Source organism: Ptiloglossa arizonensis, chromosome 4 (assembly GCF_051014685.1).
Source record: "Ptiloglossa arizonensis isolate GNS036 chromosome 4, iyPtiAriz1_principal, whole genome shotgun sequence".
NCBI classification, from domain to species: domain Eukaryota; kingdom Metazoa; phylum Arthropoda; class Insecta; order Hymenoptera; family Colletidae; genus Ptiloglossa; species Ptiloglossa arizonensis.
Genome location: NC_135051.1, coordinates 8,032,530 through 8,046,345, shown reverse-complemented (window position 1 = coordinate 8,046,345; position 13,816 = coordinate 8,032,530). Strand labels below are relative to the sequence as shown.

The window sequence follows — 13,816 nt, the reverse complement described above, 5'->3', positions numbered from 1 at the left end:
GCGCTTCGATCGATAAAAAATGGGCCACTAAATTTCATTCGCGTCGGTTCGTTGACCACCACCGACGGATTAACCTCCAAACGATCGATCGGTTTTAAATTCGTTCGATCATCGTTAGAACGATCACAAACTCTCTTCGTTCGCGAGAGAAAATTTCAACAAAATTTTCTCCAAAAATTCAACGAGAATCGATTCTTCCAAAAGTCCAGCCGCACCCTTGAAAGTAACCCTTTGAAAATTGGCCCGTCTTTCGATCCCTCTGGAAGCAACGACAACGCTTCAATCCGCGTGCAGAGGCCTTCGTGTGAAAAATATCGAACATCAACGTGAGCAAATGGGATGGGGTACGGCTGGCTGGCGGTCGACGATAAGCAACTATAACCCGGACGATAAATCGAAAAACGCATCGGCTCGTGAAAGGGCCCCGGGTGCACGAGCGAGCGTCCCGACGCTCGTCGGATCCTGAAAAAGCTTCTGCGCAAGGACGTGGACTTCGACCGCTATAAAAGCTCGATCGGGACTGGCTCGCTTTCCAGTCACGTATATACAGCTCTGTTTCTGGTACCGAGAGTGGAGATACATACGAGGGGTGGGGGAAGAAGAGAAGTGGAATTGCTCAGCCACGGATCGGTCGCGAAACTCTCGATCCGATCGACGAAGAAGTATATCCGTTCGGTGATGGGGAAAACCGGGACCGGGACCGGAACTTGAACATGAAATTGGAAACCACGAGAGCTCTGGTCACCGTAGCCACTTCGTTGAGGAATCGGCACAACGACGATGCTCGAACGCGCGAAGAATTCACGGGCGATACTCGTCGCTGTGGTCTACATGAGCCTGTTCCTGGACAACGTGTTACTTACGGTTGTTGGTAAATACTATTGTTAAAATCCGTTTGGGAAAATACTTTAACGTTGTGGACGAAACTGTTGCTCGAAGGGGCACTGTGAATCTTCTGGTGGACGTTTGAAAAAAGATTCGGCTACACGAGGCTGGTTCCGATTCCATCGAGACTCTTTTGCTTTTTAAAGACGTTGTTATACTCTTCTGATGAACATTTAAACCAGAATAATGTAGAATACATATGTAGACTGTTTTTTTTTATGAGGGTAATGCTACTCTTTTAGTGGATATTTGAAAGATATATTCTATTTGCTTTTTAAAGACGTTGTTACTCTTCTGATGAACATTTAAACAAGAACCATGTAGAATACATATGTAGACTGTTTTTTTGTGAAGTTAATGCTACTCTTTTAGTAGACATTTGAAAGATATATTCTATCCAGTGCAGAGTGGTTTAAATATAGAGGAGACTTTCTTTTGCAAACTTGTTGAACGAATAGTTTGTGAAAGGGTTGTTGTTTACTTACGAGTTTACTTGTTTTTAATTTTCTGTTTAAATACTTTACTATTTTTCGATCCATTTTATAAGAACAGACTTGTGGCAACTTTCTAGCGAACACCTTGTACATGTATTATATTTTCCTCGTTTAGGTGCCTCGTATAATGTATTCCGCGTCTCGTGAATGTAAGGCGAAGACTTTTTTTCGAACGAAATTGAAAGTTTCAAATACGAGTCCGTGGTAACGATATCAGGACCGACGAGACTCGCGACAGTCTCGACAATTTCTATTAATTTTTACGCAGCGTTACATCCTCGCTATTTGATTTGTTTCAGTGCCTATTATTCCCGATTACCTCTGCACCATCGATAGGAACTCGACGACGAACACCGAGAACGATGAAAACGGCCGCGTGGGATTATTGTTGAGCTCGAAGGCGCTGGTGCAATTAATACTAAATCCAGCTGTGGGCACTCTAACTGGCACCTTGGGATACACCAAGCCATTGTTTCTCGGGAATTTAAGTCTCCTGCTGGCGGCGATGCGTGAGCATGCTTTTCTTCTCCGGTCATTTTTAATCCCTTGTGCCTCGAAATGTTACAAATGCTAATTTTCGACGAGTCGTAACCACCTGTGAATCTTAATCAATTCTTCGTGCACTTCTACCTTTGAAATGTTTACTTCTTTTTCAATAAAAAAAACGCGGTATTGCGTGTAGAACTTATTTGTTGCACTATGTTTACCAATGGTAGGGTTCAACGTGTTTTTACAATTCTTAATCGACCTTAAAGGGTTCTTTCGTTTCACTCTACATTCGAGGTCGTTGACCGAATCAGCTCTTTTTTGTACCATGATCACTGGGACGTCCTTTATTCTAAATCGAACATCACAAAAATGACTTATCGAGATTTAACACAAAGATGTTCAACGTGACATTTCGTGCGCAAAGGATTGAATCAAGGAAAATGGGCACTACCGCCCTTAGCACTGGGCAAACGGGACACTTGCCCCTAGGGCCAAACATAAGAGACCCCGCACTTATTGTTCGTTGCTTCCACATTTTGTAAACGATAAATGAATGTAATTGTACTAGCCTTAACGTACAATTTTTCTTTTACAACTGTACGACTAATACCTGAACAATTTTTAATTTTTTAATTACATTGGAATGAGAATAGTGGGCCCCACAATTTCCAAGGGCGATATTGGAGGAGGAATTTAATACAATAATTGTTCACAGTGTTCGCGTTTGGACAAACCTACGAGGTCCTGTTCCTGGCTCGAAGCGTCCAGGGTATATCATCCGCGTGCATCGGAGTTTCGGGGATGTCGTTGGTCGCCTCTCAATATCCGGAAGAAGACAAGAGATCGAAGATCATGGGCTTCGTCCTTGGTAGCATCGCGCTGGGCGTTCTCGTGGGATATCCGATCGGTTCTGTTCTTTACGATCTCGAAGGGAAAATGGCACCTTTCCTGCTAGTGTCCTGTTTCATTGTCGTCGCCATATGTACGAATCCCCCTTTGTTTAACCCCTACTCGTGTCTCGCATATTGACCATCGACGAGCACTATTTTCCATGGAAAATACTCTCGGTGCAGTATGCTAGTCACCACCGAATTTATATTTAAATCGACGTTTCAGGTCTGCAAATTTTGACACTGGACACCGAGAAGAAGATCGAGGTGAATCAATTTGAACATAGGTGTTTTTTTTTTTTTTTTTTGATTATTCTTCGACGCGTAAAATTAATCCTGATCGCTTTAATTAGTCTTGCAGAGTCGTTACACGCGCGCCATTAAATTTCACAGCAACGTTTATCATCGAAAGTGTCACATCTCTATAGTTTCAAACTGTATGCAAGGCTTTAAAGCAATACGCGTACGAAGCATTTGTTCTCGTTAGTAGAATAAGATATAGAATGGAGTTGGGTCGATTTTTTAAATTATTCACATTGTTTACATTCATCGATCCTACGATACGAATGACGCAAACAATATCTTCAGTTCAGGAGAGAAGAAACATCCTGGACACATCTGCTCTCCGATCCACATATACTCATCATCTTTGGAGCCATATGGTGTTCGACATCTCCGATGGCAATCTTGGAGTCCTGTTTACCAATATGGCTGCAAACTCGTATAAAACCAAAGGTCGAATGCTCTTGTAAATAATATACGTACCTAGTACTCGATACGGTTTAAGAATATACTCAATTTTTTTTTTAATTGTGAAAAAAAAAGAAACAAGTATTCTCCGGTAGAGATACAAAGCGTTTGGAAACTTTTCGATCAAACTCCAATAGAGGTACAAGTGTTCGGTGAAGTGATTATTGAAAGTAATTATTTATGTACCATTAATTACCATTGTAACGGGTAGAACATACTTCTTAAGTGTGGATGTTTATTTTAAGAACTCCCTGTGTATTGAACAGCCAGGACGAATCGATCTAAAAGAGAAATCTGTTTGTTGCAGAAATGGCAGTTGGGAACGGTGTTCATTCCAGACAGCGTTGGATATCTTGTCGGGACCAATTTCTTCGGGATGATCGCTTATCGCTACGGGCGCAGTAAAGTCGCGGTTCTGGCCATGTTTGTCGTTGGCATAAGTGCCATTTTGATCCCGTCAGCCAGCACCATGTCACAACTGATAATACCGCATTTAGGAATGGGTTTGGGCATCGGTGTAGCGGATGCTGCTTTGGTGCCATTATTAGCCAGCTTGGTGGACCGAAATGGCGACTATGGGCCCGTTTACTCCATTCAACAAGTGGCCGTCAGTTTGGCTTATTCCCTTGGTAATTGAATGTTTAAGTTACGGGGCAATCAAGTACCAAACTGTGTCACAATGGATATAATAAATTTAGAAATTTTGTGGGAGGGTGTAAACGAATGAATTTCGACAATTTCGAGTATTATATTTACGATGTTTCTTCAAGGGCCGATTTTGGGAGGCGAAATGGTGAAGGCGATCGGATTCCAATGGGTCATGGGTATCGTGGGTCTGCTGAACATTGGCTACTGTCCACTGCTCGTATACCTGGCTCTGGAAAGGAGAAAATTACTTACGCAAGATGACGAGAAAAGGGATTACGAGACCTTTCAGAAATCGGTGGCGAAGTACGAACGATTTCAGGACTCTGACGACGATCTTTGATCGTTTAGTATTATTTAACACCTTCGACAACATCGGTGAACGGATTATAGATACTGTCGCCACGAACGAAATTTTCTATGCAATGTCGACACCGCGCAGAACGATATTTTTCATTTTGATTTTATCTATTCATACTTTTTATTAACATTGGCTACTGTCCACTGCTCGTATACCTGGCTCTGGAAAGGAGAAAATTACCGACGCGGGACGACGAGTCTATAAAATGTCGACTCCGCGCAGAACGATATTTTTGATTTTGATTTTATTAATTTGTACTTTATTAACATTGGCTACTGTCCATTGCTCGTATACCTGGCTCTGAAAAGGAGAAAATTACCGACGCGAGACGACGTGTCTATAAAATGTCGACACCGTGCAGAACGATATTTTTCACTTTGATTTCAATTAATTTGTACTTGTTCTCTTGTATCTGTAGCAAAAATCCTGCAAAGAAAATATTTATTCCCGAAGAAGACCTCTACCGTTAAGTCCAGAAGGTTTATTCTCGTATAGAAACGAATTATATGTAACGATCATTGACGAATTTTCAATAACGGACTTACCTGAAAATAAAAATAAAAGTAATTTACCGTTTAGATGTTCGTTTGAATTTTCAGTGCTACTGCGCGTTGAATGTACACCAGGAGAAGGTTCCGAAACAACATTAGCAACGTCATTGTATTTCCACTTAACTTTACCATGAGGAGTAACTTCATCGTGAGTCGCAACAAAGTAAATTACCATCTCCCAAATTATTAAGCAATGTCTCAAGGCTGTTAGACGAGCCGTGACAAGGTCCGAGGAAGTTTCCTCGACTGGAGGAAACATTAAGGCAATTTCGAAACGTCTGAATCCAAGGGCGTATTCGTTTCGAAAGGCTTCGTTAAAAATTTCGATAAAAGCTACATTATTTCATTAAAAAGGATACATCCACGATCTCTCGAAACGTCCTCAAAATTTCGTCTCGGAATAAAAAGAATCACTCTCTAAAACCAAAATCTCGTTTATCGATGCGGCCACGTACGTTCATCGTTGATAAATTTCATCTTTCGAAAATGAATTGATCGAATGAGAGAGAGAGTCAATCTATTTTTAATTATAAATTTAATATTCATATAAAACGCAAACTGCAAATAATGCTCTTGTAAATAATATACGTACCTAGTATTCGATACGGTTTAAAAATATACTCAATTTTTTTTTTAAATTATGAAAAAAAAAAAGAAACAAGTATTTTCCGGTAGAGATACAAAGCGTTTGGAAACTTTTCGATCAAACTCCAATAGAGGTACAAGATACACATTTATAAACATTGATTTATTTATCTACATAATTTTTATTTCATTAACAGGTGGAATAATAATTATGTTCTTATACTTTACCAGCCTAATTGCAAAATCCAAAACAAAACTTTTTAATATAAATAAATATACATATATATTTATATTAATTATTCCATTTACATGACTAATTTACATATCAATAAAATATACACCAAATATTTTAACCTTAAAAATAAATTACAAATTTAAAATTTATTATAATCCTTATCTACCTTTAACAACAATATCAATCCTATATATATTTTTTATTTTATTAATCTCAGCAAATATTTCGGCTAAAAAAATCTTCCTCTCCGTAAACTAAAATCTTATGATATAATCGAAATGAGACAGAAAAGAAAATGAACCAAATAGTGACTGACGATATCGTCGAGAACATATACGAAAGATTCGGTGAGGAAATATTCGAAAATAAATGGGAATTAAAGTGGACCGATTCACATGATACGAAATGTTTTGTTAGGGTTCTTTTTTTTTTGTTTCAATACGGAGGGGAGAAAAAAGTCTCGAAACGACTTTTTCGCGTTACTGGAGACCACGTCGTGTGCACGGGCCGAAAATTGCATACGGTTAATGGTGGTCAACAGCTGTTCGCTCAATGAACAAAAGGCGTGCCCGATGCTCGTGAGGCGGTTGCCCCAGTCTAATGAAATAAACGACTAATTATCCCTCGAATTGCTCTCGACTAAATTACCAGTGTAATTATAATACATCGGCGTGACGGTAACGCGAACTGTTTCAGTATTTTAATAACAATATTTTTCCGTAGTTGTACAGTCAAAATGGATTTGTTTTCGTTTGAAAAGTGGCACGCGAGGTATTAAACCGAAACTTGTTCAGTTAATTAATACACTTACCTAGTCGTTAACTGAATTTTCTCCAGTAATTTACCCGTACAATAAACGAGTTATTAATAATACCACGGTGGTGTAACAATAAAGGTCGTCGTTACGAATATAACTTTGTCCAGAAATACAGAAAAATTGATAAATTGGGAACACTTTGAGAAGATAAAATCGATTTTTTAGTAAAATGTTACGTCTTATTTTTCAATTATAAAATTTAATTTCTAATGTATCGAGGTGATCTTGGCTTCTCAAGCGAGAAGTGGATGTTTATTTTATACTTGCACGAAATGCTAGAGTCGATAAGTTGTCAGTCCTCGAGGTACCATTCAAAGAAGTAAAAAACGGACGATTTGGTAATTTGAAGAATTATTTAAATTTGCAAATTATCTATTTATTTTGTAGCGATCGAACGATACAATTTTATCAAAAATCAAAAAATATTTATTCGAATGGTCGTATCCTTGTTAATTTTTCGAATTTCGACTCACGACTTCGTGGACGTACTCTTTAAATTCGAAAGAGGAAATTCGGTACTTTGAAGAATTATTTCAATTTGAAAATTATCTTTTTATTTTATAGCGATCGAACGATAAAAATTTATCAAAAATCGATCGAATCGGGTTCACGTAATTAGAAAAGTATTTATTCGAATGGTCGTGTCCTTGTTAATTTTTCGAATTTCGACTCGCAACTTCGTGGACTTCGTACTCTCTAAATCCGTAACTTTACGTGAAAAAGTTCCTCTTTTGTCAGAGACGTAAGGAAGTTCCGTTAACAGGGCGAAAAACGTTTTTCATCTTCGCGATGAAACGTGGAACGAGTCCACGAGTTGCGAAAGTTGCATAAAGCAATCGCGGCGCCCACGATGACATCGTTGTTAGATGTTGCAGAAGATTGAAATGTCAACGAGCGTCTGAAAACGGGTGCGCGATTTAAAAATGGGGCTCCTATTAATATTATAATTACGATGGGAGGAGTGTTGTAATTGGTTCCACCGAGTTATTGATATTTCAACGGTTAATGTCGATATTTCGTGATGCCGAACGTTGAACGTTCGCCTTTGCTAAAATGGTTCGGTGTGTTTAAGTACGTAATTATAGGCTACGATTCGTAATGGAAGAATGGTAATAACAAGAGGCACAACTCGAGACCGAAAACGAAGCGTAATTGCCGTATGGAGTGAAATTACTCGACAAATTAATTTTTCTCCTTTCGTGCTGGAAAATATTTTATGTGTGTATGTGTGTGTAATAGAAACGAGAAAATTAATTTTTCTTAAATGTATATGTATATATATATTTCTCTCTCTCTCTCTTTGTGTGCGTGGGTGTGTGTATGTGTGTGTACACCTATTACACCCAATATACATATTATTAGTATAATATACAACCTTTATTACCTTTATTTAATTAATGGTGATAATAATTATTACACACACACACACACACACACACACACACACACACACACACACACACACACACACACACACACACACACACACACACACACACACACACACACACACACACACACACACACACACACGTTCACCGGTAATTAGGACGGGGTTATTAAAATTTAAAAAACGTAAACGAGTCTTGTCACTGCGAAGCACTTTAAATACACTCCACGAAGACGCGTTTGTGCCTAATGACAACGAGGAACTGAAACCCAACCAAGTGTAATTAGACTACTTACTTAGGTCGCAAGAACGTCGACGATTAACAATAACCCTGTACATTTGAAACTAAAAGTTTCTCGCAAGATAAAAAATTCCAAGCGCTTGAAAGTCGGTAATTGTGCACCGTGATTGTTTGTGCGCGCGCGCGCGCGCGCGCGTGTGTGTGTGTTCTAAGGTGTCGAAATGAAATATTACTCCTGAATCTTACACGAACAACCAATATTTTCTAACAATAAAATAATTTGAAACTCGTCCAATGGTCGAAAATAGAGATAATTTTTATCTCTGAAGAGTAGAATTATCTACTCTTATATATATATATAATTAATAATTTTAAATTCATCGATCACCTCTATTTATTTCAATTCCGCGATATTGTTGTCATTCGGTCGTTATTGCACGAATTAAAAGGAAAATTATGCGATTTGACTTGCTAATACGGAATTACGTGACTCGATTTACTTAATTTTTGCACACTCGATACTCCGGATTCGCTGTTCCGGAGAATCTGAGTAAACGAAGAAATTAGCTCTCGACGCTGAACAAGGGCCATTACCTCAGCCGTGGTTTTCCCTGCAGAAATGACGTTACGCTAATTGCACCACGATCCGAACAAACTGCAAACGTTCACCGTGCACCATAGGAGGGCGCAAGGAACAACGTCGAAGGGTCTACTTACAACAATACAGCGCTGAAACTCAATAAACGCAAGAAAGGAGAACGAAGGAGTCACCTATGGAATGACGAACACTGTTCGTTTCACGGGGTTTCTCGACGAGCAACGTAAAATTTCGATTTTCGTTTAGAGTAGAAGGAACGATAATAAGTCTCGTGACAACTGTTGTATCGTGCACGCGAACCACTGTTTGCAATTTACGCTAGCAAGCCAAGCGAAAGCATCTAAGTGGTACCTTCCCGAAAGTCTGAACAGAGAATAAAAACATAGTAACGATGTGACTGGGAATTGAAGAGAGTGTCTAAAAGTCGAGGAATAAATACCGTGACGTGTACTGCGAATTGTCAATGAGGACAAGGCTGCGAAAAATGTTTCGGTCGCTCAAGATTATTCAGATGAGATCATCCCCACTCCCACCTTGCAGGTAAATATAGTCTGTCCCCTTAAACAGAGAAGTTGGACGTAAAAGCAACAAATGTGCCTGTCGTAATTCACATTGGAATATTAGAGTGATATTAGGTATTGTGAAACCTCGATACATGTACCCGACACGAGCACACTTCTTAGAAAATAACAATTGTATTATACTCAGAGTCTACGACGTCCTAAGTGTGTGAAGTTCATAATTAAACTTCTTTGCACAATGAGAAGCCTGAAGAAATATTATGAAACCTCGATACATGTACTCGACACAAGCACACTTTTCAGAAAATAACAATTGCATTATAGTCAGCGTCTACAACTTCCTAAGCGTGTAAAGTTCATAATTAAACTTCTTTGCACAATGAGAAGCCTGAAGAAATATTATGAAACCTCGATACATGTACTCGACACAAGCACACTTTTCAGAAAATAACAATTGCATTATAGTCAGCGTCTACAACTTCCTAAGTGTGTAAAGTTCATAATTAAACTTCTTTGTACAATGAGAAGCCTGAAGAAATATTGTGAAACCTCGATACATGTACTCGACACGAGCACACTTCTTAGAAAATAACAATTGTATTTTACTCAGAGTCTACAACATCCTAAACGTGTGGAGTTCATAATTAAAATTTTTTTTTACAATGAGAAGACTAAAGGAATAGTCTAAGTAATTGCAAAGATATATTTTAATACGTTTAATTAATCTCTGTACGTTACTCCTTTTCATATACAAGGACACGTTTCTCTGCCTCGAAACTTACCTCTTGGATTGTATGGCGACAAGGGTGGCGCTCCCTACTTTGAAAAACATCGCGATGTAGCTTCGTTTGATAGCAAAAAAGTAGAGTCTCGGTTATTGATCAAATTTGTTGCGTCTCTTCGACACGAGCGACAAAAATGTCTCTACCCGTGCTTTGTATATTAATAATCATCCGTCCTCGATTTTCGAACATTAAACGAAGCACTAATATATATATAAATAAATTATTATTTTATTAAATTCTAGCACGGCCAATGACCGATACGCTCCGAGTTCGATAAACGTGTACGGAAGTTTTTTTTCTCTTCGCTAGATGGCTAAGCGAATTCACGAACGAATCGCATGCAAGCTTAATCTCGGCGATTAAGCACACGTGAAGCTGGATCGTTTCGTCGTGAAAACGGGTAACCGAGCACCGTAAACGTAAGAACATTGAACCGTTCTGGTAGGACGATGTTAACGTCACCGTAATCCCGTAATAACGTTGGTTAAATTGTCCTCTATAAATAGAAAATCGATGTTCGCGCGATTCTGATCCTAGTCGAAATGAAGCACGAGCGAAACCTAAACCGGGCAACCGTGAACTTCTCTGTCCCGCGAGTTTACAACGATGTGGACGAGAGAATTCGAATCGTGCGAGGAAAGGGGGTGCCCCGCTCGATCGGTTACGAATTTAAGGGTGACATTTAACGATGCAACTTGCCTGAACGTTCACGCTCCCAGAAAATTCCGATGCCCCTTTTTTCCGCTATATTTACACAGATTGTTTTTATCGAGGCACACTGCAAAGGTTTCAGATACAGACACTTGGACCGAGGACCTTGAATACGACCTTGACCACTGTCGTTTTACTCGTCGAAAACCGGGCTGCGTAGGCACTTAAAAGGTCGCCATTTAAAAAGAAAGAAAAAAAAAACCAAAACGACCTTGGTACGTTCTTTACGTTCTTGGTCGGTAACGGTGTTATTTTCACGGTACAATATTTTGTTCCGTGTGAACAATTCGAAAAATCCAATTTTCAATCGAAAATAACGATTCAATTTCGATTCACGGTACCGCGGAGATTCTAATTTATTGTTGGTTACTCTGGTATTTTATAGAAAGCGAACAAACGTAATTTTTAGAACTGTGTTATTCTTGTGGTAAATTTTAGGATAGGAACTGTATCGACGAATTGAAAAATATAGGTTTTCAAGATATTTGAATCGTAGACGATAGCGACCAACACCGGACAAATTTTTAATTATATTCGTATAAAAATAGCGACACCCGCGATCTACAAAGATGGCGTTACTTGTACACAAAATTTGGGTTCCATGATGTACGAAATGATTTCTCCATTTGTGATTCTCCCACCAGCTCGACCCAAATACCACAAAACTTTGAAAATATTTCATTATTTACGAATCGTTGCCATTTGGATATTCCAATACCGAATACCGCCCGGTACAATGTTCGAAAAAACGGTCAATTTTATCAATATGCGAAGGATGGAGATATTTCTTCGGGTCGAACGATATAAAAATTTCATAATTATTCTTCTCAGGCCCCCTCTTTAATAATGAACTCCAATTTCCATTTCTTTGCCCGTTGGGAAACACGAAAAGACAAGCGGGAGGTATATGCAACGAATGTTACGAACGAACGTGCCCGAAGTCACTTACCGATTCTTGTGAATCATAACGACGGTGGATTTATTTATTTCCATGGCGTACGTGAGGAGACTCGTAAGACGAACGGAAACGATGCCAGTAGCGAGCACAGGCGGAGCAAGCACTGGATAAAATCAGCGGGCATTCAGGATTCTGATTAAAATTTGACCAGGGCGGGTCCACTTATCTCCTTCCTTTACCCGTCATCCTCACCCTCTACCTAACCTCACTTTTCTTGACTAACGAGCCACCTTGCCTCTCCACCTTTCCACGCTCCCATCTATCTCTTCCTCTTTTTTTTCCCCTTCGCGTCGCGAAGCTTGTCGTTAGATCCGCGCGAGGTTAGGGCATCCTCTCGAAACCGAGCGTCTTTTGTACGTAAACGAGATGTCGATAAAAAATGAAACGTCTACCTCTGGATATACGATTCGACGAAGTTTAACGATCATTAGCAAGTTCACGTACGTTCCATTCGAATGTGTATATTCTCAGCTCGTAGTTAACGAGTGAATCGGTGATTACTAGAATTCTAACCACTGTTATCGTCGGTTGGTGATTACTTTTGAGTTAAGAAAAAACGGATACGCGTGTACGTGTCATTTTGCACGTGTATATTTATACTGTGGCGGTACCCACGCTCGCCACCAGAGGGTGTCCGACCGTCGGCCGTTTTCTCGCAAGTTCCCGTATCTACTCTGATCGGTATATATACGGTCCCTTACCGATCTCCCAATGTCCCGGCGCATAAGCCAGGTCATGCTGGGATGCTTCACTTCACGAGTCCGCTATATAGCAAGCCAGGAATCGAAATGCATTTACCTTCCTTTCACCCACCTTCAACATTTTAATAAAGTAAACCGCGCCAAAATATTAAATACTGTAAGAATTATTATATCTATCTCTAATACTGGGGGTGTGTTATATGATTACATTGAGGAATTAATTTTAAGAAGGTGGTTAAAATACGAAGAATAAATTTGTTCAATTTAATGAAATTAGTTAAATAATATAGAAATAAATCAGAAATTTAGCGGATACAATAAAATAAGGGAAGGGTGAATTAAAAGTTTCTTAGGATTACACGTGTATTGAATGAAGGTAGTAGTAGTAGTAAGTAAGCAGTAGTAGTAGAGGAACAAAAAGAGAGCAGCACATAATTAAAAAAAACAACTATACTGAAGACGGACACGCTTGAACAATTTTCCAACAAAGACCTAAAAACACTCCTCTCGCAACTTTATAATATCGTCACAAGCACTTATTATTCCATTATTCTATGATTTTAATTTCTTAATCTCTCTCACCCCATTCATCTAGTCACGTTCGCCAAAGAAATTTCCCAGTCTGGCGCCATCTCTCAATCGCTCTTCTATCACACTTCACTCGCTCAGCTATTTCAAACACTTAAGATTTTCTTTCCAGACCATACGCAAAATCCCTTTCTTACGCATTACCACAATAATATACGATTGTCTTTAAACATACATTCTCACAACACTCGAAGGGGGTGGTAGATACAGAGAACCCATATATAAAAATATATATATATAAATAAAAATACACTTCTGAAAACGGTATTAAACTTATCCCTTCCATCCAGTTGCACGCAAATCGCTTTCGTGTCTAATTGAGGCACACCCGATAATTACGAGCCCTCTCAACGATATCCGAGAGGAAGCGTCGAGAGTAGTGAATAGAGAGAGTGAATTCTCTCGATCGTTCCGTGAATTTAATCAATGAGTTTGCCACCTGCTATCGAATCGCCACTTATTCCGCCGTAAAAGGAGAAGGAGACCACCTCCGTGGTAACACACACCACACCCACCACCAGTCATCGTGGCGAACTCTTCGCGACGCACGTATTTACGACAGATAACAGAGGGTTTTTACGAGCTTCTTCGTAGCCGAGAGGTGTTAAATTCGCTTGCGCG

General features: G+C 39.3%; 1 protein-coding gene and 1 long non-coding RNA gene across 3 annotated transcripts; one reads left to right on the top strand and one right to left on the bottom strand.

The window, feature by feature from the left end:
• The first annotated feature begins 94 nt into the window (after positions 1-94).
• On the top strand, positions 95-5,808 carry LOC143145872 (synaptic vesicular amine transporter). 2 transcript variants are annotated; one of them, XM_076309652.1, is made up of 8 exons: positions 95-871; positions 1,679-1,888; positions 2,584-2,850; positions 2,985-3,025; positions 3,347-3,493; positions 3,816-4,137; positions 4,279-4,459; positions 4,933-5,808. In XM_076309652.1, exons 1-8 carry the CDS (start codon positions 781-783, stop codon positions 4,982-4,984), a joined length of 1,311 nt encoding a protein of 436 aa, XP_076165767.1. In that variant the 5' UTR covers positions 95-780; the 3' UTR covers positions 4,985-5,808. The 2 variants fall into 2 exon arrangements, with proteins under 2 accessions (XP_076165767.1, XP_076165768.1); XM_076309653.1 differs by having other exon boundaries at positions 4,279-4,498.
• Positions 5,809-7,166: 1,358 nt separating this feature from the next.
• On the bottom strand, positions 7,167-12,246 carry LOC143145873 (uncharacterized). The gene is made up of 2 exons (XR_012991790.1): positions 11,898-12,246; positions 7,167-7,600 (listed from the first exon to the last, which is right to left on the bottom strand). It is a non-coding gene; the product is annotated as an uncharacterized LOC143145873 (long non-coding RNA).
• Between the last annotated feature and the right edge of the window lie 1,570 nt (positions 12,247-13,816).